Source organism: Marmota monax, unplaced genomic scaffold (assembly GCF_021218885.2).
Source record: "Marmota monax isolate L192 unplaced genomic scaffold, Marmota_monax_Labrador192_F-V1.1 WCK01_AAM20220418_F8-fsc00009, whole genome shotgun sequence".
Lineage (NCBI taxonomy): Eukaryota > Metazoa > Chordata > Mammalia > Rodentia > Sciuridae > Marmota > Marmota monax.
The window spans coordinates 18,518,651-18,542,821 of record NW_026694710.1 but is presented as its reverse complement, the minus strand read 5'-3'; the positions used below and the strand labels follow the sequence as shown (position 1 = coordinate 18,542,821).

General features: G+C 42.8%; 1 protein-coding gene across 5 annotated transcripts; it reads left to right on the top strand.

Moving 5' to 3' along the window:
- The first annotated feature begins 1,288 nt into the window (after window positions 1–1,288).
- On the top strand, window positions 1,289–23,424 carry Bst1 (bone marrow stromal cell antigen 1). Of its 5 annotated transcripts, XM_046423745.2 has the most exons (11): window positions 1,289–1,476; window positions 2,347–2,473; window positions 4,184–4,319; window positions 4,850–4,932; window positions 8,224–8,300; window positions 8,763–8,855; window positions 11,921–12,007; window positions 15,070–15,129; window positions 19,290–19,445; window positions 21,302–21,354; window positions 22,995–23,424. In XM_046423745.2, the coding sequence occupies exons 1-10, from the start codon at window positions 1,310–1,312 to the stop codon at window positions 21,345–21,347; spliced, it is 1,032 nt and encodes a 343-aa protein (XP_046279701.1). In that variant the 5' UTR covers window positions 1,289–1,309; the 3' UTR covers window positions 21,348–21,354; window positions 22,995–23,424. The 5 variants fall into 5 exon arrangements, with proteins under 5 accessions (XP_046279701.1, XP_046279702.1, XP_046279707.1 ...); XM_046423746.2 differs by lacking the exons at window positions 21,302–21,354; window positions 22,995–23,424 and adding an exon at window positions 20,010–21,272 and having other exon boundaries at window positions 19,290–19,369; XM_046423751.2 differs by lacking the exon at window positions 19,290–19,445 and having other exon boundaries at window positions 1,290–1,476.
- The last annotated feature ends 747 nt before the right edge of the window (window positions 23,425–24,171 follow it).

Here is a 24,171-nt window from a genome sequence, read left to right as displayed (position 1 = left end):
GAGGGAAGGGAAGGCCCAGGATGACCATTACACAAAAGTCCATAGCAGTCAGCTCAGGTTGGAACAGAACGCTGGACAGCTCTAGGAAGAATATTTCCAAGAAACCCAAAAAGGGAGAGAGAGAGAAAACGAGAGAGACAGAGAGAGAGAGAGAGAGAGAGAGAGAGAGAGAGAGAGAGAGAGAGAGATATCACACACATGCCCTGAAATCTTGACTAAGGCTCATGAGCATATTGAGAGATGTGCATGTCTTGCAGAGAGCTGGACCATAATCTTAACTGTACATGGAATACCAAGCCAGGAAGGAGGAGGGAGAGACAGTTATCACCTCTGGGGTAAATTGAAGTTTTACAACAAAGGGAACGTACCCATAGAGTGGTATAAGCTCAGCCATGGATACCAGTCACAAGGTCATGATAATGTAAGTGCTGATGCATAATTGATTTAAAGTGGTAACATTTCCCTACTGGCAGGATAAAGGGTAAAAGAGAATGCTTTGAAGGGTGGGGTTAATGCCAACATCTCCTTTTCCATACTAGGAAGTCAAAAAATAATATTCAAAACAGAAACCTAGAAACAGCATGTAAGCATGCTATTTAGACATGTGGAAGTAAATACCAGGAAAAAATATAGAAGGAATTGAAAATGCTTAGCTTGGAAAGTGGACTTTGACTTGAGGAAGGGCTAGATAGGAGAATGTGGAGTTTGGTTCAGAAAAATAGATTCAGAGTCCATAGCCATCATTACCATAAGAGGTGTGGACTTGGCCCCCCACGTGGAGCCCTCTGAATCCTGGCTTTCTTGCGCCTGTCAGTAAGGAATCTGTGCTCTTTGTTTTTCCAGAGTTTACTCATCTGTAAAATAAGGATAATCATAAACCTAGCTAAGGAGATTTGAAAAGTAAATGTATTCATTTACTTGTGGAGTGCTTGACACATAGTAACATCTCAATAAACATGAGCTTTTGTGGCTATTAGTTCCTGAAAACAGGCAAAAACCATCACTGGCCCTTGGGAAAAAGGACGCCAAAGTTGTAACACAGTTTGGAGCCAGACAAGTCTTTCTTCTGATGACTGAAATCCTCTCTCCTGTTCTCCATTTTCGCTGCTTCTTTGGGGTTTCAATATCTGGCCCTGTGCAGGTGAGACCCAAGCTCAGCCTTGGTCCTGAAGAGGAAAGCGCAGAGCAAGCAAGGATGCGCGGTGTCCGTCGTTCTCGGTGTAAACTCATGGAGGAGCCGCCTTCGCGGTAGGCGAGGAAGTGGGAGGAGCCCAGAAGGCACCCAGCTGCAGGAATTCCAGTCTCCTCGATGGCGGCGCGGGGGTGCGTACCGTCGTGGCTGCCGCTGCTCCAGCTGCTGCTGGCTGCGGGCGCGGGGGGCGCGCAGTGGAGCGGGAAGGGCACCAGCCAACGCCTGCAGAGCATCTTCCTGGGCCGCTGCGCCGAGTACTGCTCGCTGGTGAGCCCTGAGCTGCGGTGAGCACGGCAGGCGGAGTGGGAAAGAGGGTGAAGGGCGTCGAGTTGGCAAACAGCGTCTCCCAGGGGTCGTGGCTGGGGCATTAGCGGGCCTTGCCCAGATACATGTGAGGGAGAAGGGTAAGGGTTATAAAGGGCCGGGGCCAGTGTGGAGGGTGGGGGTCTGGAGGTGAGGGAGCAAGGGTGGGGGCTACTGTGAGGGGTGCACTGTTGTGGGGGTGTCCGCCCAGGGTGACGGCTGGGTAAAGGCCAGTTTGGAGTGTTAGGGACAGATGCGGACGGTGAACATGAGGTTAAGAGAACAATTCTATAAAATGGGCTCCCTGTGCTGACCCCTACATGCTCTTTTTTTCCAAGAAGCAATTTACCTGCAGTCCTGCCTGGCCTCAGTGCACAAGATATGTCACATTACTGAGCAAACTACCTTTTTCCTGCAGGAGAAATGGAGGCCCGAGGTAATGTTGATAGGAGGAACCCAAGTCACTCTGAAGGAGGAGACTTGTGACTAGATCTTGAAACTCTGGGAGCTAAGGATAGTTCCTCCTAACCTAAAATCTGTAAGAATGTGCGGTTGAGAACTGGTCAGCATGGGCCAAGGTGACCTAGAGTTGCCATGACAGTGAGGACTTCTCCCCTTGTCTTATGAGCCTGGGGCAAGGCTATATTCCTTAGTTCAGAGAGCCACCGCAGCGGCTGATTTTAAATCCATTGTTTGAGCTGGGACTGTTTGCTTTATTTTTTGTAGCTCTGGTTCTGTTGTCAATATGTGACCAAATGGCCTATAAAATCTTGGGAGAAAGGCAAATCTTTTGCAGCACATCATGGTGTAGATATATATATATATATTTTTTGACTTGTATTTTTGCGCAGGGACAAGAACTGCACAGCCATCTGGGAAGCCTTTAAAGTGGTGCTGGACAAGGACCCTTGTTCTGTGCTCCCCTCGGACTATGACCTTTTCATTAACCTCTCCAGGCACTCCATTCCCAGAGACAAGGTAACCACCTCTGTCTCAGATAAATCCTCACTCTTTCTCTGTGGACATAGACAATGGTCAGGTACGGGATCAGCTGGCCCCAGCATCCTGTGGTATTATGGAAAAATCAAGCAGCAAACTCTCAGCCCATGCGCTGAGCTCACTGGTGGCAAGGCAGCTTCATCCTAGTCACGAGCAGAAGGAACTTTCCGAAGTCAACAAGTCAGTGCTGACCTCAGGAAGTTGCCACACCCTTTACACTAGGCCTCCTCATCTGCCCAGCTCTGAATAACCTCCATCCTAACTGGCCCAGGGGCCTGAACCTTGAGTAATTCAGGAGACCCATCTCTCCTAATATGTCTCAATATTGTATTTATTCAGTACCAGATTCTTTAAGAAAACTACCTGTCTATATTTTGTCTGCAGGCTAAGGTCTAATAAAATGAAAATAAATGAGAAAGTCCACATAAAATGCCGCTTAGCACAGTACCTCAAATATGAAGAAAATTGTATACCATTTTTATTTCTCTGACATAAACATATATATATATATATGAAATAAACACACACACACACACACATATATATATATATGTATATATATACATATATATATGTAAATATTTGTTTGGTACTGGGGACTGAACCTGGGGTGCTTAACCACTGAGCATATCCCCAGCCCTTTTTTTTTTTCTTTTTAAATTCTGAAAGAGTATTGTTAAGCTTCTTAGGACCTCCTCAAGTTGCTGAGGCTGGCTTTGAACTTGTGATCTTCCTCCCTCAGCCTCCCAAGTCACTGGGATTATAGGTGGGCACCACGCCTCTTGACATAATCATTCTTAACTTGATTTTTTCATTGTGTATGATTTGAAAAGGCAGATAAAGGGAACTATGAAGTTCAAAGAGCTAATAGACTGAAAACATGATTTTACATTTTTGTTGTATTTTGAATGTTGCTGCCTCCTTATCAGTAAAAAGGGGAAGCATGATTTTTGTTTTCCTGTTTCAGATTTGGTGGGCTCACTGATGAACCTGGAAATGATTTCTTGGGCTCCTTCTGTGTGCCAGACTTTATGCTAATGGTTAAGGGTGCAACAGAGATAATCAACCTTCACCTGGGAGTCCTTTCAGTCTGGATATAGTGTGATTGGACTACTGAGTGTCAGATGAGCCAACGAGTGGGGGATATTGTCATTTATATTGTGTTGCATGAAAACACTATCGATAGTAGGAACGGTAGGGTGTACTATAAGACTACTGTGTTTTGAGGCACTTCTTTAGACTATGAAGTACGTTCTGTGATGGCACACCATCCTGATCACAGCTGGGGAAGATGAGAAAGGACTCATGCTCCCCATCTTCCAGATGCAGAAACTGAGACAGGGAGTTTACACATGATGACACATCTAGTCAAGACCTTGGTCAAGATCACACATTTAGTGCATGACAGAAGCAGCATCCCATCCCGTCTCTTGGTCTTTTTTAATGCTGTTTACTACATGTACGTACATTTTGTACATGGGAAAATATTTCATTATCTTTTGCAGGATAACCTTGGAATAAAGGGAGTGGGAAGGATAGCACTCTTCAAATGCATAAAAAGAGACTCAAGGAAAACGTAGTCATCTGCAGCAAGTTAGATTTGAATGAGAAATGTGTTTCCTGCTTGTCTCGATGACATTGTGCCTGAGTCATCTGTTTTGATTATTTTTGGTGTTTGTTTTTCTTCAGTCCCTGTTCTGGGAAAATAACCACCTCCTTGTTACTAGCTACTCAGAGAACACCCGTCGCTTTACGTCCCTGAGTGATGTTCTATATGGCCGGGTTGCAGATTTCTTGAGTTGGTGTCGACAGAAAAATGGGTCTGGTAAGACTGCTGTGCACATGACAAGAGAAGCAGGAGCTCCTGCTTACTGTGCATTTGCCATCCACATCGAATGCTTTCGTATGCCTTCATCCCATTTATCTCACCAATCCTCTGAGGCAGGTGGTGACAATAATAATTAATAGTAATAGTAATAGAAAACACTCTTTTTTTTACTAGGTATGAGTCTAAGCACTTTACACATATCAATTAATTTAATCTCTGCAGTAGTCCCATGAGATCCCTGTTTTGACATGAGAGTACTGAAGCACAGCATGATTGGGAAATATGCTTCAGGGCGGCAGGCTAACAAGCTGCTGTCACTCAGTCTGACTGACAGCTCGTGCGCCCAACCCAGCTCCATGCTGCCTTCTTATCTTCATTGCTAGAACACAAAACTGAAGCTTGGGCTGGTAAATGACTTGTGCACCTGGTGCAGAATGTGGGCTAAATGTGGGGCTGGCAAATATTTTAAACAGATTCTTCCCTGATATGATCTTTGAAATGAAATGTGATTTTTGCTTTTCTCTTAGGGCTGGATTACCAGTCCTGTCCTACATCAGAAGATTGTGAGAACAACCCTGTGGATTCCTTTTGGAAAAGGGCATCCATTCAGGTAAATCTGGGATGGATGACTCAGGACTTGAGCAAGTATGGGACCTGTGAACACAGAACAGAGGGGCTCAGAGACGGGGACCGCAGGTCATTACTAACTTTTATAAGCCTCAATTGCTACTTGACAGCATCCTGATTCATTCTGCTCCATAAAGTTGAGAGGGTTTTAGGAGATAAATATTTAATGCAGTGTCTGATCAGAGAAAGCATTAAGTAAATGTTAACTGTAAGTGAGGATATTACATAGCCATTATTATTTCTGTTATATCACGGTTGCTATTAGTGTTTCAAATCAATTTCTCTTTTATTGTCATGTCAGATGGGGAGGATAACCCCTCTTTTATGGAAGATCTTGGTACAAGGACTAGATGGAGTGGTTAGAAATGTTCACCAACTAATATTAATGGGAGAGGAGATGATAAGAGTCTGCAGATAAATTGGAGATGAAGAAATAGGCCCCCAGCTAAGCTAGCTGTGTTGGTCAGAGAATATCGTCACCAGGGTTGATGATAGTTTTTAGTAGCTATAAAATGCCAATGATTATAGTTCATATTCTTTGTCACCAGGCTTAGAATAAAGGTTAGAAATAAAGAGGGTTAAGTCCTTAGCTCAGTGCCTGGCAAAGAGCTGCCAACTATCAAATGTAAGTTATATTGATCAGGAGGCAGGCAGAAATCAGGCTACTTCCACCCACCCACCCCCGCCTCCCTTTCAGGGATATCATATCTCTTTGGGTCCCATCTTCTATTCTGGATCTCCAGATGTCCACTGGGTCCATTGCTATTCAGGGTGAAGGGCTTTTGGCCAAGTCCTCCACCACAGCGGCAGTCAGGAACTAAGCAAAGACTCCCTCCATCAAAGGACACTGTGGACCCTGTGCTCTCCAGCCTGCTCCAGTGAGAAAACACTGTTTCTTCCTCCTTCCCAGGGGTTCTATCTTGAGTGCTAACTCCAGTCAGCTGGCAGGGCCTGCCAGAGCCCCAAAGTTGAGGATTGGGAGGCTATAAATGTGTCTACACCTGAAAGTGGGGTCACCACAGTGATTCAGGGAAGATGTCAGCATTACACGTAAAGGAATCGTATTCTACCTGAGTGATCTGCCAGACTTCAGAGTGTGTGCTGCAGACCACCTTCTCACACTCCCCCAGTTCTGTCATGGGAAACCAGTAACAGTGCTCACCATTTTCGAGCCCTTAGAATATGCTGGGTAATTGAAACATGAAAAGATGTTGTCTAAAAAAGTGATGAGGAAAGGACTTGAACCTGAGGTAATAAATACTCAATAAATATTAAGTCATTGATATTATCACTCTTATTTTTGCAATGCTAAGGATTCGAACCTATAGCCTTGTGCATGCTAGGTAAACTCTCTATTATTGAGCTACATCCCCAGCCCAAACATTAAGTTATTATTTTAAAATTTTTCATCTTTACAACAATCTCATGAGGTAGATATTTTTACAGATGGGTAAAATGAGGTGCATAGAGTTGGAGAAACTTTGCTAGAGTGCCAGAGGTGATGTACAGGATTAGAAACCAGGCAGTCCAGCAGCAAAGACCAAAATTTCAACCACCATATTATATGGCCTCACTGTATCTGTATGTATTTTAAAATTAACTCTTTATTGTCAATATAATAGCTGCTTATGACAGAGAATGACAAATTACAGAAAATGTAAATGAGAAGTGTTCCTGCTCCTATTACCTAGAGGCAACCTCCACAACACAGTGGTCATCAGACCTTGACATTTGAGGACTTAATTTTGCCTGTTAGCACCACTTGAAAGCAACCCAAGACATGTGTGACATGGAGTGTCCTGTTGTCATGGCACAGCTGGTATGGGGGTCGTTTCCCTTAGAGCATAAACCCAGGCTTGTTTATCTCAGTGACACATAATTCTTCCTCACTTGTGTTTATTCTAGCACAAACATTTTTTGGGAAATTACATGCTCCCAGGGTTTTCTGAACTGGAGATTAGGAGTTTTCTGTGGCCTGTTTCTCCCTTCGGAATTACCAGACTTCTGATTATTTATTTTAAATGTGGCGAAGCTCATGCCCTGTTTACCTAATCTTGCATTTTTCTTTGGATATAAACCCTTTCTCTGCTATTGCAAATACACTGTAGACATTTACTAAGGGCTGGTTAGTATTTCAGATATGAGTATCACGGTTTACATACTATTCTTTGGTGGCTGGGTGTTTTAAATTGGCTCCTCATATTTTACGATTACAAACTGTGCTGCACTGCACATCTTTGTGCCTAGTGCTTCTGGTGGTCCTTTGTGTTGTTTGCCAAATATTTCTGGCTTGTTTTCCGCACCTGTGGTTTGCACTCCCCTGCTTCTTGGGATTATTTTCCCGTGATTTATATTGGCCCATGAGATGTGAATGACTGTGACCTGTATGATGTTGGGAGAAGCCTTTAGAATGGGTGGTGATGGTCACCTGTGAACCCAATGACAGGGGGTGTTTTGGGAGCCGAGACAGGAGGATCACAAGTTTGAGGCCATCCAGGGCAATTAAGAACCTGGCTCAAATAAATAAAATAAAATAAAAAGAGCTGGGATAGGGCTGGGATGTAGCTCAGTGGCAAAGCATCTGCCTTGCATTCGCAAAGCCCTGGGTTGGACCCTCAGTTCCAAAAAAGACAAAAAAAAAACAAAACAAAACAAAACAAAAAAAACCCCACCCCCCCCAAAATAAGATTAAAAAAAAAAGAGCTGGGATATAGTTCAGTACTTTCCTAACATAGGGTAGGCTCTGGGTTCAATCCCTAGTATCCCCCCGACAGACACCAGGAAAAAAAAAAGTGTGGTCTATGGTTTGCCACCTTCCTTTCTTCCCTCTGGCCAATCAGAGATTTTGCAGATATGGAGACTTCCTCAGCCAAGCTCCCAGAGAACACAATAAGCAAAACTCCTTGGGCCTGTGATAAACTTGTGGAATGAACATAAAATAAGTCTTCTTGTGGCTTTAGCCAGCGGGACTTTAATGCTGTCTGTTATGGCAACACAAGCCAGTGTATTCCAGCTGGTACTGATGCTGTGTATTTCATATAATTTTTGTGTATTTTGTATCATCTTCTTATAGTAGAGCTCCAGTTAGGGAATTACTGAATCTATGACTTTTTGACATTTGAAAGCAATTTGCTTCCCCAAATAAACCAGTGATGAGATTTGCCCATGTTGATGATTGTCAATTTTTTTTTAAAGAAAGTTTATTTCATAGCAAAAAAAAAATGACATGTCTTACTTTGCTCAAAATCATATTGTTGTTGTTTTTTTCTTGCAGTATTCGAGAGACAGTTCTGGGGTGATCTATGTCATGCTGAATGGTTCTGAGCCCACAGGAGCCTATCCTGTCAAAGGGTAAGAACTACAGCACCAACAAGTACAGCACAGAATGCCAAAATGTTAGCTGTTTGGAGGTAAAGAGAATGGTCCTAGTCTCCAGTCTAGTGCATGCTCCTGCAAATTCAGGTAAAGCAAACAGCTGAATGGCCTGGTGATAGAATCTTGTCTATATAGTTAAGCCATTAATAGCTGATGAATGCATGAATAAGTAACCTAAAAATAAAAGCTGAAAAATAAAGCTACTTAAATGTTAATGTATAGATCAACTAACAACTGAAATAGAAAAATATGTTATTGCCTTAGGACTTTAAGAAATGTCCTCCAGGGCTGGGAATGAAGCTCAATAGTAGAGCCGTGGCCTAGCACAAGCAAGGCCCTGGGATTCATCCCCAGCAGTGCAAAAGGAAAGGAGGAAGAAAGGAAGAAGGAGGGAGGGAGAGAAGGAGGAAGGAAAGAAATGTTTTCCCTGTCTCTCAGTTTTTTTGCAGATTTTGAAATTCCATACTTCCAGAAGGATAAGATCACACGAATCGAGATCTGGGTCATGCATGAGATTGGGGGAACCAATGTGTAAGTCATGGTGCTACTGAGGGTGGCAGCTATGCAGACACGCTTGTCTCGGATGTGACATGATCAGGTCCATTTACTTTTTCAGTTTTGGAGAAATGCCAGTCTTCTTTATTTCTAGCATGGTCAATACAGAAAGACAGAGGCTTGACTCCTCGAAATGCTACTAGCCAGTCCTGAGTCCCCAGAGAAATCCTCCTTTATCCAGTAGACTTATGGTGTTCCTTCCTGAATGACTTGGGCAGCTTTGGATAGCCGAATTCCTTATGCATTTGTGAGGGTCAAAGCCAATTTCTCCTTCTGGTCATTTAAGCCCCAAAGCCCTTACTGGTTTTCAGCACCAAACCAGGGACTCTGAAGACTTTTTTCTCAGGGAGAAAATAACTCCACAATTGAATCCCAAATAACTGGGAAGGGAAGTTTTACGGTGCATATTGTTTTGGGAATCTACTTGAGTTTATATACAGATGCAAGCTTGAACTCGTATTTCTCACCAATGAAGGGCACTCCTGGCACAAAATAATATAAAAACAGTTAAACCCATTAGGTTTAGACACTTGCCTGTGAAGCTACAGCCCATTTAAAGCTAAGCAGCCATGATGGAGCTTCAGAAGCAAGCTGGGGCCTGGTTCTTCAGAGCTTTGATGGTACCTGGAGGAGAGTGTTGCCAGACTCAGGAGTAGGTGTGCCACTGGATGTGTGTTCCAAGAGAATCTCAGTAAATACCTGTTTTCATCCCATCTAAGACTCACCATAAATTGGTTGTTATTTTTCCCTATCTCTTGGGCAACAGATTGCAATAAATTTGAGACTACTTATGACATAAATTATGCCATATGTCTCTTAGGAAGTATATTACAATAAATTTGCTAACTACATATTAAGTTTTACCAAGATCTGCATTTCCCTCCCAAAAGACAAATTCCACTCATTGTTTCCTGAAAAACATTATTGTTTTCCTTGTTTTCATAAGAAGTTGCTTCTTGTCTAGAAATTATGCTTGCTTGTGGTTTCAGTGTCTCCATTAAGAGGAATCTTGTCCTTTGAATTTACCTTTAGAGAGATTAGGAAACTGCAGTTCAGTGTCATGTCAGCTCATCATTTCTATTTCAGGAGATGTTCCAGAAAGGTCAGGATATATGGTTGGATATCTGAGTCACCAGGTAGAGTTGTAGGTCACGAGCTAAGAAAGGGAGTCTTGAACTGTTCAGAATTTAAGGAAAACACATGAAGATTATAGTTAATAAAATTGTATTGTATTAGGGATTTTTGTTAAATAAATAGATTTTAACTATTTTTTGTCACAAAAAAGTAGCTATTTGAAATGTTAGATATACTAATCTGTTTCAGTATGGTGATAATTCCTCTCTCTCTCTCTCTCTCTCTCTCTCTCTCTCTCTCTCTATATATATATATATATATATATATATATATATATATAATCAAAATGTCACATTGTAATCCTCAAATATACACAATAAAATTTATTTTATAAAAACAAGCAAAAACCCATATAGGCAAAGACCTACAAACGACATGATTAATACCTGATTGCATTTGGCATGGCTTTGGCAGTCTTTATTCAAAGGAACTGTAGAGTGACCCTTGACTCTTCTTTGAGTCCAGGCACCCTGAAGTCTCCATGTCACTGCTTACTGAAAAATCCTGATAGCAAGTCTCGCCCAGAGAAGGGCATTGTCCTGACTTTGGCAAAGTTCTGGAGGCCCTTTGCCCTCTTCATTCCATAGTGGCTGGAATTCCATACTGTGGCAACTTGTGCAGGAAGTTGCAACAGGAGGTTGCTCATTTCCTCCCTGCACTCTGCCTCTCTACTGATGTCATGGTGGGAGGCTGTTTAACCTCCCGTTCCTCACAACCTAGGCAGGGCTCTGCCTGCAATACAAACACCAGGCCTAAAAACCACATGGCAGGGTCGTGTCTGCCACTGAGGCCTTTATAAACCACCCCTGCTTCATTGAGACCATCAGGAGGGAAGACTCCCCACTGGTGAGGGAGTGGAAAAGCACTCCTGCTGCACTCTGCTGGGTGTGACCTGCCAGTGCCTGTGGGGAGCTGTAAAACAGATGCAAACCCTTGCTGCCGGAAAACCTAATTTTACACATTTACACTGAGGAAACAAATGAGGAAGAATGTATATGAAAAGGAAGTTCCAACAAGGTTTATTATAGCATAAAAGGCATAAAAGGAATCAGCGTAGGTCTTCCAAAGAGGGAACTCAGTATATGAATTACAGTCTGTAAGGGAGACCATGCAAGGGTGAAACACCTCGGTACATGTCTATATAAGGGACACACACACACACACAGACATGAGCTAAAGCAGAACACAAAACATCATGGACAGCAGAGTGTCCTTGCTATGTTTGAAAAACCTTGTGGAAATAAATGTATCTTAGAAGTCCATAACTATGATCCAAGACCCAATTGGACGCTTGAAACTGCATATTGTACCAAATCCTATATGTACTGTTTTTTTCTGTACAAGCGTACCTATGATAAGGTGTAATTTTAAAATTTGCACAATAAGAGATTAACAACAGTAACTAATAATAGAATGACAAAATATACTATAATAAAATGATATAAATGTGTCTCACTGTGCTTTACTCATGTCTACAAGATGAGATAAAAGGGAGTGAATGACAAGGCATTCGCCACTCCGTGTGGCTGTAACTTTTGCAGTGTGAGGTGTGACAGCAAAACTAGCATCTATTTCTTTTCCCTTCTTCACAATTTCATGGGTGGAAAGGAGGGTCACTCCTACATAGTTCTGAGCACTATCCACGTAGGATTTTTTTTCTTTGCTTATTACATTGAGAACTTTCACCTTTTCCCTTGAAGGAAGCACTTCCCAGCTTCTCTCTGGTGTATTCAAAGACCCAGTGCTGGGTCTTCCCAGCATCTTCTGCCGGGTGCTTTCCCATATTCCCTCTGAGAGAAAAATATCTGAGAGCACACAGTCAAAAGAAATTTTATTTACGTTAGGAACCACTTCTTCTTCCTCCTCCTATATTTATTTATTTTAAAATACATGTTCTTATGTTTTAGGGAATCCTGTGGAGAGGGCAGTGTGAAAATCCTGGAGGAGAGACTGCAGGCCATGGGCTTCCGGTCCAGCTGCGTTGACGACTACCTGTAGGTGGTCCTGTGTGTGAGACATGCACTCTCAAAGGGGGGGTGGGCTGTGGAAAGGGTTCCAGGCATCACCTCTAAAGGCCACCGGATTGTCTTCTGGGTTGCTTCTGGATGCAGGGGTGGGGAGCACCTTCTGGCCAGGGTTTTGTCTGAGTCCTTCCCGCTTCTCAGAGTCCATTTGGATGATGGTTAAAGAATATTCAGAGAAGAACTTTATCCTTTGCCCATATCTGGTTTCCTTCTCACCTTGTTTACTGTGTGGTGAGGAACTGAAAAAGGATTGTGTATTTGGGTCCCTGGGGGTTCTTGTCCACAATTGGTGCTAAGGCCCGAGTTGGTTAGAGATGTTTACAGACAGGTACTTCACCAGAGAGCAGTGGAGAAAAATAGCAGCTTCTATTTGTTGAGTAATTATGGACCAGACTCTTTATGTCATACTCAGGTGTCCCTTCCCGCTTCTTGGACATTGAGAGAAGCTCAGCTAAAGCCCTGGGGTGGTTGTAAGCCCCGCTCTCCTGGACTCAGATCCCCATCTCCATTGCTCTCCGCCTCAGCCTCTAAGGGAGCAGACACGCTGGCTCTTTGGGTCTGGAGTCCAACATTGTTAGGACTTGGTGGCTTTCTTGAACATTTATTAGTGTTTCCGTGTGGAAACTGTCATTGACTAGGGCTCCGAGGGGGTCCCCCAGAAGAGAGACCAGGACCTCAGCTTGACCCTGGCAAGTTCTTTTTTTTTTTTTTTGTGGTACCCGGAATTGAACCCAAGGGCACTTAACCACTGAACCAATCCTCAGCCCTTTTAATTCTGAGCCAGGGTACTGTTAAGTTGCTTAGGGACATGCTAAGTTGCTGAGGCTGTCTTTGAACTTGTGATCCTCCTACATCAGCCTCCTGAGTTTCTGTGGTTACAGTCATGTGCCACCACACCTGGTCCTGGCAGGTTCTTGATGTACAGGGCAGAAAGAATTTCAGGATGCATCAGAAAGAGGCACAAACAGAGATTTACTCAGGAAATCAAGGAGTGCACACTTAAAGGGACAGGGTGAGGGCTAACTTGAGAGTGAGTTGTGCTTTTGGGATCTCAGGCTCTTCTTCTAAAGGATATTTTGTAAATGGCAAATGTGAGAAACATGCGGGGGTGACATTAGCTTGATGGACTGGATTCTTTGCATCACAGAGCACAGGGCAGGCCATGGTGGTCTGGTTCTTTTTAGGATCTCTAGGTTAACGTTATTTAGCTCATAGAAAATGCATGAAATGTACCCATATCATGAGTTTAATAATAAGTTTACTAATAATATCTCTAAGCTTCATTTAATTAGTCTAAAAAAGTGCATTGTAGAAACTGTCAAGGTACGAAAGTACTAAGTAACTGGGCTCACAATGCTCTAGTATTTATGGGCCTTTCAAAAATTCAGGAGAAATTTGCCTGCAGAGCACAGGTGAGGATGTTTGAAGCCTTTGAGTTTAAAGTTATAGTTTCTTTTCCCTTCCTTGTTAGTCTCCTTTCTAGTTTTCCTTATTTCTTCCATCCTGCCCCAAAATGACATCAGAAGTCTTCTTGTCTACTACCCACGATCATCCTGCCACCTCTGCCTTCCCCAAAGCTCCACAGGCTGGCTACATATTGCTTCCCGCAGAGCAAAGCTCCTGGAAGTGAGGGCCACTGGTTCCCCTTAAAGCTGTTCTGTTACCTGTATCATTTCATCTATATTAGCATTAGTATTGCTAATGTTTCCAGGAAACTCCAAGGTCGGGCACCATTTTATCACCCCCTTTTAAAAAACAAAATAAAGCAAATACCCTTTTCTGGAAATATAACCTGCATACAGGAAAAAGCACAAACATGGTATACAGTTGGATAAATGTTCACAAGTTCATCATACAACCAGCACTGTGAACAAGAAGTAGGACCTAACCAGCATCCATCCAAAGTTCGCCCCCGCCTCCATTTTGGCTACTACCCTCTGCTTCCGTAGATCTGTTTCCCACATTTGTAATGCCACCCGTTAGTTTTGTCTATCTTTAAACTTTTGTAAATATTCTCTTTTGATAGATGAAATAAGTGGCCCAATGTCAACACTTAGGGACAGAACTGTGTATGGCCTGGAAGTAGATTCTTTCCCTCCTGCTACCATGCTCTTCTTTCTGAATCAAAGCCCTAGATTTTAATCCAAATGCGTTGACATGCTCTTGTGGTCCCAGCACATGGGAGGCTGAGTCAGGATGATTGCTTGAGCCCATTAGTTGGAGACCAGCTGGACCATACAGTGAGACCCTGTCTCAAAACAAAGCAACAACAACAACAACAAATAAATAATTGCATAGAGTAGACTTTAATGAAAAGTAGGTAAATCCAAGGAAGGATTGCTTAGCTTAGCATGCCCTTGAGTGACAACATAGCTTTCCTGTTCTTCTGAATCCTCTTCAGTCATCCTGCCCCTGAGATCCCATCTTGGCTTCCCTCTGATCTGATGCCCTGTGCACTGGCACCTGCTCCTGTCTCCAGGGCTGCTTTCTGTTCCCTCCTGCTCTGGAACTTCACATCTTCTCCCTCCACTGTGTACAGCAAATGAGCTTTCTCCATGGAAAGCCAAACACCAGTTCTTACCCATTATTTGAAGTCAATCTTCTTCCCAAAGCAGAGTTTTTTTCCAAACACTAAGTACTGGGCTCTAAGTATGTGCATGTAGACACGGTTACAAGCTCAGGCTCTGGAGTCATCCAGCAAAGTTCAAGTTCAGCTCTCTGATTCACTACTGTGAGAACTTGGGCAAATCATTGTCATCAGCTTTCTCTAGTGTAAATTGGAGATGAAAATTGTCCCAACTCCATTTGCTTGTTACAGGATTAAGTGACACTATCTATATAAAACACACAATCAATTTTCTTGATACATTGTAAGTGCTCAGTAAATGCTAGCTAATGTTTCAAAAAGGAATAGTTTGTATTTTTTTGAGGGCAAAGACTTTGTTATCTCCAGGTCTTCTCAGGCATATCATAAATGTTTGAAGGATGGAAGTTATATAGATAATTCCTTAAATCTTATTTTCTTTCTGTAGACCAGTGAAGCTCTTAAAGTGCGTGGACCACAGTACTCACTCTGATTGTGCCTTAAATTCGTGAGTAAAAGACTAAACTCAAATTGCCTTTCTTTCTCAGATAACCTCTCCTTAGTATTATAGAACATGGGTGAATTGCAGCATGGTCTTAACCCACCCTAATCTGTGTGGCTGCAAGGTGAGGTCTATTCTTCTGCACCACATCTCACCTCCTCTGTCTCTCTGGGCTTCCAGGCGGGTGCAGGTTTGATAGACATTTGCCAACCTGAGCCAAACTCCTCCCAGGAACTTCAAGCAGAGGTGGCTCTATGTCATCCTCTGCTGTGGCAGCACTTGCTTCTGCAGAAATTCTATTAGTGAGGAGGCAGGGGAACCTTTTAACATTTATTTATTAATCTTAATTTAACATTTTATTAAATTGAGACAAAACTCAAAATTATGAAAGGGTTGAGAAAGTCTCTTGGTTGCCCTATCCCAAGGTGCAGAAGAATAAACCTCCCTGCTTCTAGAGTCTTGTGTGTCCTTTTAGAGTATCATGTGCTCATAACAACACACACACACACACACACACACACACAGTTCTTTTATACCAGTCATAATAAATTATAATATTCATAAGATTCTGGACCTTTTTTTCACTTGACAGTATATCCAGGAGCTCTTTCTACATTTTTTTTTTTTTTTTTTTTTTTTTTGGTACTGTGGATTGAACTCGGGGGCATTCAACCACTGAGCCACATCCCCAGCCCTATTTCATATTTTAGAGACAGGGTCTCACTGAGTTGCTTAGCGCCTCCTAGTTACTGAGGCTGGTTTTGAACTTGCAATTCTCCTTTCTTTGCCTCCCAAACTGTTGAGGTTATAAGCGTGCGCCACTGCGCCAGGCATGTTTCCACATGTTTTTCAAAAGAAATTTTATTTTATATATTTGAAACTTGCCACATGATGTTATGGGAAATATATAGATAGAAAAATGGAGACTACAGTCAAGCTGATTAATGTGCCTGTCATCTCACATGGTTACTTTTTTGTGACAAGAGCAACTGAAATCTGCCTCACAAAAATCTCTGATATGAAGCAGTTTTAATACTCACGAATGTCCTTTCCCGACACCTGCCGTGGCACCGGCTGTTTCATTCTTTCTTTCTTCATGTTGGCTCACTGCAGTCTTTTTTTGTTCCATTCAGTAACAAATATTTAATGCCTCCTGTGTGTCATGGTGCAAAGCAGTGTTGTCCCTAGAGACACTAAAGTACACTTAGGGAGAAGATGATGAACAGCACATAAATAAATTAAGTCAGTCTAAGTGCTAGTGCTGCTCAGGATATGAACGTGCTCAGAAATGGAGGCACTACTTCCACAGTGAGGATCAGGGAAGAACCTTTCAGAGAGAAGGAAGAGCAGAAACCAACACCCTCAGGCTAAGGACCAGGCCACACAAGAGAGAACCCAGGGGATGGAGTCTTGTGAATGACACGCCCAGGCCCTGGGTTCAAGCAGCTCCTATCTGAGGAAGCTGTGGGGGACAGTAGGTTTCCAGCATTGTTTATACTAGTCCAAATATGGAAACAACCTGAATGTCCACTGATAGATAAAGAAAATATTCATGTATAATATATATGTTTTTCCATTGTGTACATGTATATAAATGTATGTGTGTATATTTACATTTTATAAATTCAATGGAACATTATCCAGCCTTGAAAAAAGGAGATTGTGGGGTTGAGGATGTAGTTCAGGTGGCAAAGGATTCTCTCTCATGATGAGGTCCTGGGTTCAATCCCCAGTGCCACATGTGCACACCCACACATGGAGATGTCACCATTTGCCGTAGCACGGAGGAACATTATGCCAAGTGAAATAAGCCAGATGCAGAAAGAAAACTATTGCATGATCTCATCTATATGTGCAGTATAATTTGAAAAGAAGGAATGGAGATGGAGCTGAGTTGAACTCAGCACACACGAGCCCTGGGTTCAATCCCAGGTACCTCAAAACAAAGCAAAACAAAAAAACCTCAAATACACAGAGGAGATTTCCACATTTTTGATGAAGCTGCCTCAATCTTTTCACAGTTCCTCATTAATGTTACCGTGTACAAGTGTGATTTTTTTAACCTCGTTGCCCATGGGTGGACAGTTAGATTGTTTTCAGTTGTTACCCCTCGTCAACTGTGAATAAGAGGAAGTGCTCTTGGCCCATCTCATCCCACAAGTGCTCAAGGCACAGGCCTGCGCTCACGTTAGCAGACACAGATGTAAGCTTACTCATTGGCTTCTTTCTGATTTGAACTTATTTTTATTCATTTGACTTTGTTTTTTGTACAAAAAGCAGTCTTGCCGTACGCGTTGTCCTGCTGGAGATTTCGTCACTTAACAGTGCCAGGGCCTCCTCTTTTCAGTGGGTTCAGACCGATCTTTCAGTGGCTGCAGAATATTCTGCAGGATGGCCCTGCTTCCAGTCATTTAATCCTTCCCCAGCCATAGGCTGGCTTAGTTGTAGGTCACTGTCACAGTTGTTGTGTTATTATAAATAGTGCTGAGAAATCATCCTTGTTCATAGGCTGGTGTGGAAGTATTTGTGGAGGGCAATGATATGGTTTGGATAGGAGGTGTCCCCCAAAAGCTTATGTGTGACATGAAACAATGCTAGAGTGTTCAGAGGTGACGTGATTAGATTGTGAGAACTCTACCCTAATCAGTCCATCCTAGTTTGAATGGACTGACTTGGGGGGTAGCTGACTGCAGGCAGGTGGTTGTGGGTGGCTGGAGGAGTTGGGTCACTGGGGCCTGCCCTGGAAGCAGGCATCTGCCCTGTAGCCCCTTCCTCCCTCCTGTTCTCTGCTTCCTGACCCCACTATGAGCTGGCCCAAGCTGCTTTGGGCCTTTCCGCATTGAAGTGCTGCCTCACTCTGGGCCCAGAGCAGAGGAGCTGGCCATCTGTGGACTGAGACCTCTGAAACCGTGAATGCCAAATAAGCTTTTCCTCCTTTAAGTTGTTCTTGCCATGTGCTTAGGTCACAGTGACAAGAACGCTGACAAAAACAGACAGATTATACCAGTGTTGGAGCTGGTGGCTCAATGGATGTGTGTGCAGCATTTTACATTTTGACCTTTGGGGCCAAGTTTTGCTGTTCCAGAGAGGCTGCACACTTTGACTGACAGTATGTGGTGTGGCGTTCTGTCCCACTCTATCACCAGCCCTGGCTGTTGTCTCTGTCTGCATCCAAATCTGTACCTATAGCTATGTGTAATTCTAGGCAGTGTGGTGGGTAAAATATGGGGCTTTATTGTTGTTGCTTGGTTCTGGTACCCAAAGTCTCCTCTCCTCCCTTCCTGTCTGGTAACATCACTCCTGTCCTTGAGGACCCAACTCCAAATGCTCCCTCCCCTGCAAGGCTTTCCTGATTCTCCCCAGGGCTCTGCACACAGTGCGATTATAGTGCTTCCCTCTTCCCAGCTGTGTCACTCTGCCCGCAACAGCACCGAACATAGAGCAGAAAGAGGCTGGAGAAACTATCAATCCTGCAGTTACCGAGAAAGAAGCAAACATCTGTCTTCTTCAAGTGACTCCAATTGGGGTCATTTGACAAAACCCAAGCCATCCATTTTCTCTTTGTGTGTCTTAAAAGCCGCACATAGCAAGTGCTCCATAAAAACCTGGAGGACTCATTTTCCACCTGCAAGGGGAAGAGCTGTCGTCGGGGCTGGACAACAGCTGTGGGCCAGGCATTGATCCGTGTGCACCACGTGGAATATCTTGCTCATACATGTAACCAGTCCATTAGGGAGAAGGAAAGAGAGTGTACATTCACCATCCCCACATCTTTCTTCTTCCCTCCTTTGTTTAGTAACAAAATCCTTGAGTCTTGGCTGGTCTCATGGCCACCAAGGCTAATGAGTGTACATCCAGCCTCCTTCCAGCTGTGGCTGAGAGTAATGTGCAACCTCTGTCCAAGTCTCTTGAAGTCTCTTAGTCTCTCTCTCACATTTCCTTCCCCTCTCCCACTGGCTGGCATGTGGTCCCAGGAGATCTGGGTGTGAGCCATCTTCAACTGGGGAGGGCAGAACCTACAACAGGAGTTCTGTGTAGGGGTGTCTCTGTACCATGGAGTCCTGTATCAGCCCTGCTCAGATGCTGACAGAGAAATAAGCTGTGCTGTTGGGTGTTTTGACAAGTGCCAAGCCTGTATCTGAACCAATGTGCTCATTAACTTCTAGCTCAGAGAAGTTGATGGAAGGCTCACTCAAGTCCACCCAGCTAGAAAGGGCACAGCCGGAGTCTGAAGGAGCCTGTGAGGGTATGAGAATTCACCTTGGCAGATGTTGTGCTCTTTGGACTGGAAGCTGGGACAGCAGGCCCATCCCCTCTGGCGGGTATGCTAGCGGCTGACCTCTCAGGGTTCCGCGAGGGACTTCAGTTCTCTCCTCCTGGGAATTTGGCATGCGGGATTTTGAGTTATAAGTCGTGGGAGGGAAGACTAGTTTATACACGTGGGCCTTCCCTGTTCTCACCTGGCTTTCCAGGTTCTTCCTATGTTTTCTCAAACACATCACTCACTGTCTCTCACGGGGAATTTCCATTTCAAGCTAGGTTTTGAGCCACTTCCCTAACGACCTCATGAACTGTCCTGCCCACAAAGCCGTGAAGAAGTCACCCTCCTGGCAGTGTAAGAGCTCTGCAGCTGGAGTCAGAGACCCGAACTTGGCCCTTTTCTTATCTTTGAAGTGTCCAGGAACTTCTCATAACCTTAAATACTGAGGTTAGCCTCAGTATTTACGTTGATCTCAGTATTTAAGTATTTAAGTTGATAGCCTCTACTGTACTTCTCTGGTTCTTCAAGATCCCACATAGAATCTATGTTTCTCATATATTTTTTTTTATCGTCTTTCAACTGACTGATTTATGGAGCCGTATTTCCTGTCTCCCACTATTATTAGCTTGGAGAGGGTGGGAACTTGAACCTGTTTTGTTCACTGACGGATGTATCTGGAGAAAGAAGAACAGAGCTTGCAACCTGGCAGACACTAGGAATGAGTGAGTGACTAACTGAATAAATGAACGTCTGTGTCTGGTAGAGGCCCGGATTGGAGGTGAACAATATTCAAGGGTGCTGAGCCTTCCAAAGAGATGACAAGTGTCCAAGGGCCTCAGAGAGTGTCTGTGGCAGCAGATACAGATTTTGTGTGCAAGAAAAAGAAACCATCTCTGCCTAGTTCAGTGGGAAACAGGGGAATAAGGTTATTTCAAGGATTTAAGGGGATGGACTTTCTAAAGGCCCTGGCACCTCGGGAAGGGTCGCATTGTTTCTTAGGGCTGTACAGTTTTGCTCCAGTCTCTGTAACCCCGTGTACCTGTACAGATACAGGTCATGTGAAAATCCTTGAAATACCTGTTGCACCTCTATCATTGCTCCTGGAACAGGCAAAGGACACCACCTGTGGGGCCCCTGCTGCAGGGAGCTCAGTGAAGGAGGAAGCTCTTCTGGCCTTTCCTGGGGAATTCCTAAGCACTTGGGAATAGGCAGGCTTCCCCGGAGTTCCCCTTTCATGCCAACGAGACTCCTGGAAGGTGGGCAGCGTGAGCCCCATCCGTGATGCTAAGGTTCAGGGAGATGAAGGGATCACAGTCACTCAGGACCAGCTAGACCCAAGTGACACCAGGGTCGCTGTGCTCGAAGTCCCCTTCTCTCTACCACACCACACTGCTGCAACCCTCTGGGTGCACACACGTCAGGCAGGGGAGGGGACAGGAGTTCTTGACCTGTTCTTTCGCCTCTGTTTGGGCATTCCTTTCAGTGTTTGTTGGCAGATCTCTTTCTAACAGTTCTGCCCATTTTCTTCAAATGTGAAGAATGAAACCGTCTTTCGCTCTTTGCCAAGTTTTCTCCACTTTGGTTGCCTTAGCAGGAATCTTGCAAATTTCTTTTTTTGAACATTTTAGCAATTGTAGATAGTTTATGAAACAGGAATCACAAGTAGCAAATGGACAAGATTATTTAATCACTCTAATAATAGTGTAATAAAAAATAACAAGGTATAATTTCTACCTCAACTTCTTTGACATATCTTAAGAAAAAACGGCAAAAAACTTTTTAAAAAACATGTTATTTAATGCCTGAGAGCACCACCAATTACTGGAGTGCTCTGGGAAAAAAATTTGACAATATGTGACCAGAATTCCGGAAATCCTCATGATCTCTGACCTATGTCAGACTTTTGGGTTGTTTTAGGTACCTTCTTCTAAAGAAAGGAGTGGATGAATCAAGATGCAAGTAAAAATGTGGTAAGTTTAGGAACAATTTGTCTTTGCTACTTATTTGCAAAACTTTAGAGAATTTGACACAAAAGAATAGCTGTTGGATTAGCCATGTGATCTTGATATATGTGTGACTACTAAGTCATTGATTTTAGACTTGAAATTTGTAGTTAAAAGTTATGAGACAGTTTTACTAATTTTTTTAACCATTATTGGAATATTTAGAAGAAGTAAGATTAACTTTTATACATTTATTAGGCTTACTAGAATCAAATATTTGAGAAGACTTTGCTTTTACAAAACATTTAAAATACTTAAAAAGAAAATGTGATATTTAAAAACTTAACTGTAAAATATTTTAATATAAAATAACTTGGGTTAAAAATATCCAAGGTAATTAACAAAATGTGAAGTGCCCTTAAAACCTGTCAGAGCTCAGTAGGTTTTAAAATAGAATGACACTATTCGAAAATTAAATAGAAGAGTATATGAGAAAACCAGCCTTTGAGATTTATAAATTTCATAGCAAGAATTAAGTTTCAAAACCAAAGTAACTGCAAATAGCTCTCCCCCCATGTACAGCCTCACATCAACAAGAATAGCTTGTTAAACTAAAATTTGACAAACTCATGCACAGAACATGAACACAGACATATAAAGCAAAGGAAAACAAAACTATTTTTTCTACTTGTGGATAATAATCATAGAAGAGGTCTGAAAAGGCAAATCCATGCTGCTATTGGTAGTTAACTTTCTAACTCTGGTCACCTTTGGGAAGAGAGTGGGAATTGGAAAAAATTGACAGGAGCCTCTCATTATTACTGTGTTTAGTAATACTGTTCTAGTAAGTACTGTATTAGTATTTTATTTTCTGTAAAATAAAAATAAATGTATCCTCCTACTGATTATTAATTATTTGAAAGCAAAGATTACCAAGTACGGACATGACCTGAATCGGAAGTTCAGAAGTGCAATTACAGAAACTGTCCAGCAGGAGGAGCCCTTTACAACGTTGTGGGTGATATTTCCTCAGTAAAAAGAGGGTCAGGAATTTCCGCCCCCCTACAAGACTGGGTCTCTCTGAGTTAGGAATTTTAGAGGATCCAGCCACTAGTCCAGAGTCATAAAACACATTTAAGAATGAACATTATGTGTTTCATAATTTAAGCAATTACCTTTTGACTGGTTTCAAATAATTCAGGAATTTGTTTTAAAATAACCTAGAGGTCAGACTCTTATTTGTTATGAACAGGGTCTGTATTTTGACGGTCCCTCTCAATGCCTATATGTCAGGATGGGTTTTTCTTCATCGGTTAAACTCTGGTGATGTAATGTCTATTAGTAAAGAACTTTGCAAATAGTGGGGTACATCCACACCACGTGAATTCACACACAAAGGAAAATGAATTGAGTTCATGTGCACAATATGGAAGGGTGTCCACCCTATGGCATTAGGGTGTGTGTGTGTGTGTTTCATATTCCTGGAAGGACAACCCAAATTATCAAGGGCAATTTTCTCTGTAAAGTGGGAATAAAACGACTAAAGAAACTTTTACTTTCCATTTCATAACTTTCTGTACTGTCTAAAATTTTCTACAGAATTCGTGAGTATTTTTGAAAGCAGATGTCAAAACACAAAGACTGACTATTTCTTTTTCAATTTTCAGGGCAGCAGCATCTACTCAAAGAGAAGTCTCATCTCTTGATATAGAGCAAAGTGCCAGCTTTATCATTCCTCTCTTGGTGGCTTTAGCCTCAGGTTCTCAAATGTAACTGGAGACCCGACTGTGCTGTCCTAAGAGCCCCAGGCCCAGCACTTGCCCTTTTGTAGTTTCTGTCCCTGTTCTGCCTATGCTGAGCAATGCCATCATCTGGACACTTCATTCTAGGAAAGTCTACCAGCCTGAGATGGCATTTCAAGGACACTTATGCTCAGTATTCCAGAAGCAATAAGTAATCAAGTCCTATTTAGCAGGCTAAATCTGCTACATTGGAATTAGAGCAAGTTATCATTTTGTTATTTTTATAATGGTACAAAACATTGAGACCTGAGCTGTTGTATAATCATATAGAATTAAACATATTTAGAAAATTCCAGTAGAATTTTATTTTATATTTTATGTGTTCCTATACTTCCAGCAGTGCATGTGTGTTGACAGCTTGAGACGTATGTATACTATGTAAACGTACACATCTACGTCTGATTTGCAAAGATTCGTGTATGAAGATGTTTATTTAATGATCACTTATGTTAAAATAACAATCCCAAAGATCCAGTAATGTTCACATTTTTATTCAACTGCTTAGGTCTGCTTATAGAAAGCATCATGTGCTATGGGAGGGAATATCATCGAACAAGTAAAAGTGTGTTCACCAACCCAACTGCCCTTGCCCCAGTGAACACATAGATTAACTGCTGTACATCTCCGCTGTGGGATACTGCTCAGCAACAAAGAGAAACAAGCTGCTGATGTGTGCAATGATGTGGACGAAACTCAAAGGATCGTGCTAAGGGAAAGAAGCCAAACCCACAGGCTACATGCTGAATGAGTCTATTTGTATATATTCCAGAATGGGCAAAGCTCTAGGAAGGGAGAGTGGATCGGTGTTGCCAGGGGTAGGGGCAGTGGCTCAGGGCTAGGGAGGGACTGACTAAAGGGGGCAGCGCGAAGCGAACACCCAGCTGTTGTGTCTCGACTGCAGTGGTTTGTTACATGAATCTTTGTATTTCTTGAAACTTTTGGAGCTGCACATCAAAAAAGAGTCCATCTCACTGTACGTAATTTTTTTTTTTCGAGAGAGAACTTTTTAATATCTATTTTTTAGTTCTCGGCGGACACAACA

Bases quoted from the DNA above. Each gene is read 5' to 3' on its own strand.
- Bst1 (XM_046423745.2), top strand. From the start codon at position 1,310: ATGGCGGCGCGGGGGTGCGTACCGTCGTGGCTGCCGCTGCTCCAGCTG. The intron at 1,477-2,346 runs GTGAGCACGGCA...ATTTTTGCGCAG, and splicing joins CTGGTGAGCCCTGAGCTGCG to GGACAAGAACTGCACAGCCA. The intron at 2,474-4,183 runs GTAACCACCTCT...GTTTTTCTTCAG, and splicing joins ACTCCATTCCCAGAGACAAG to TCCCTGTTCTGGGAAAATAA.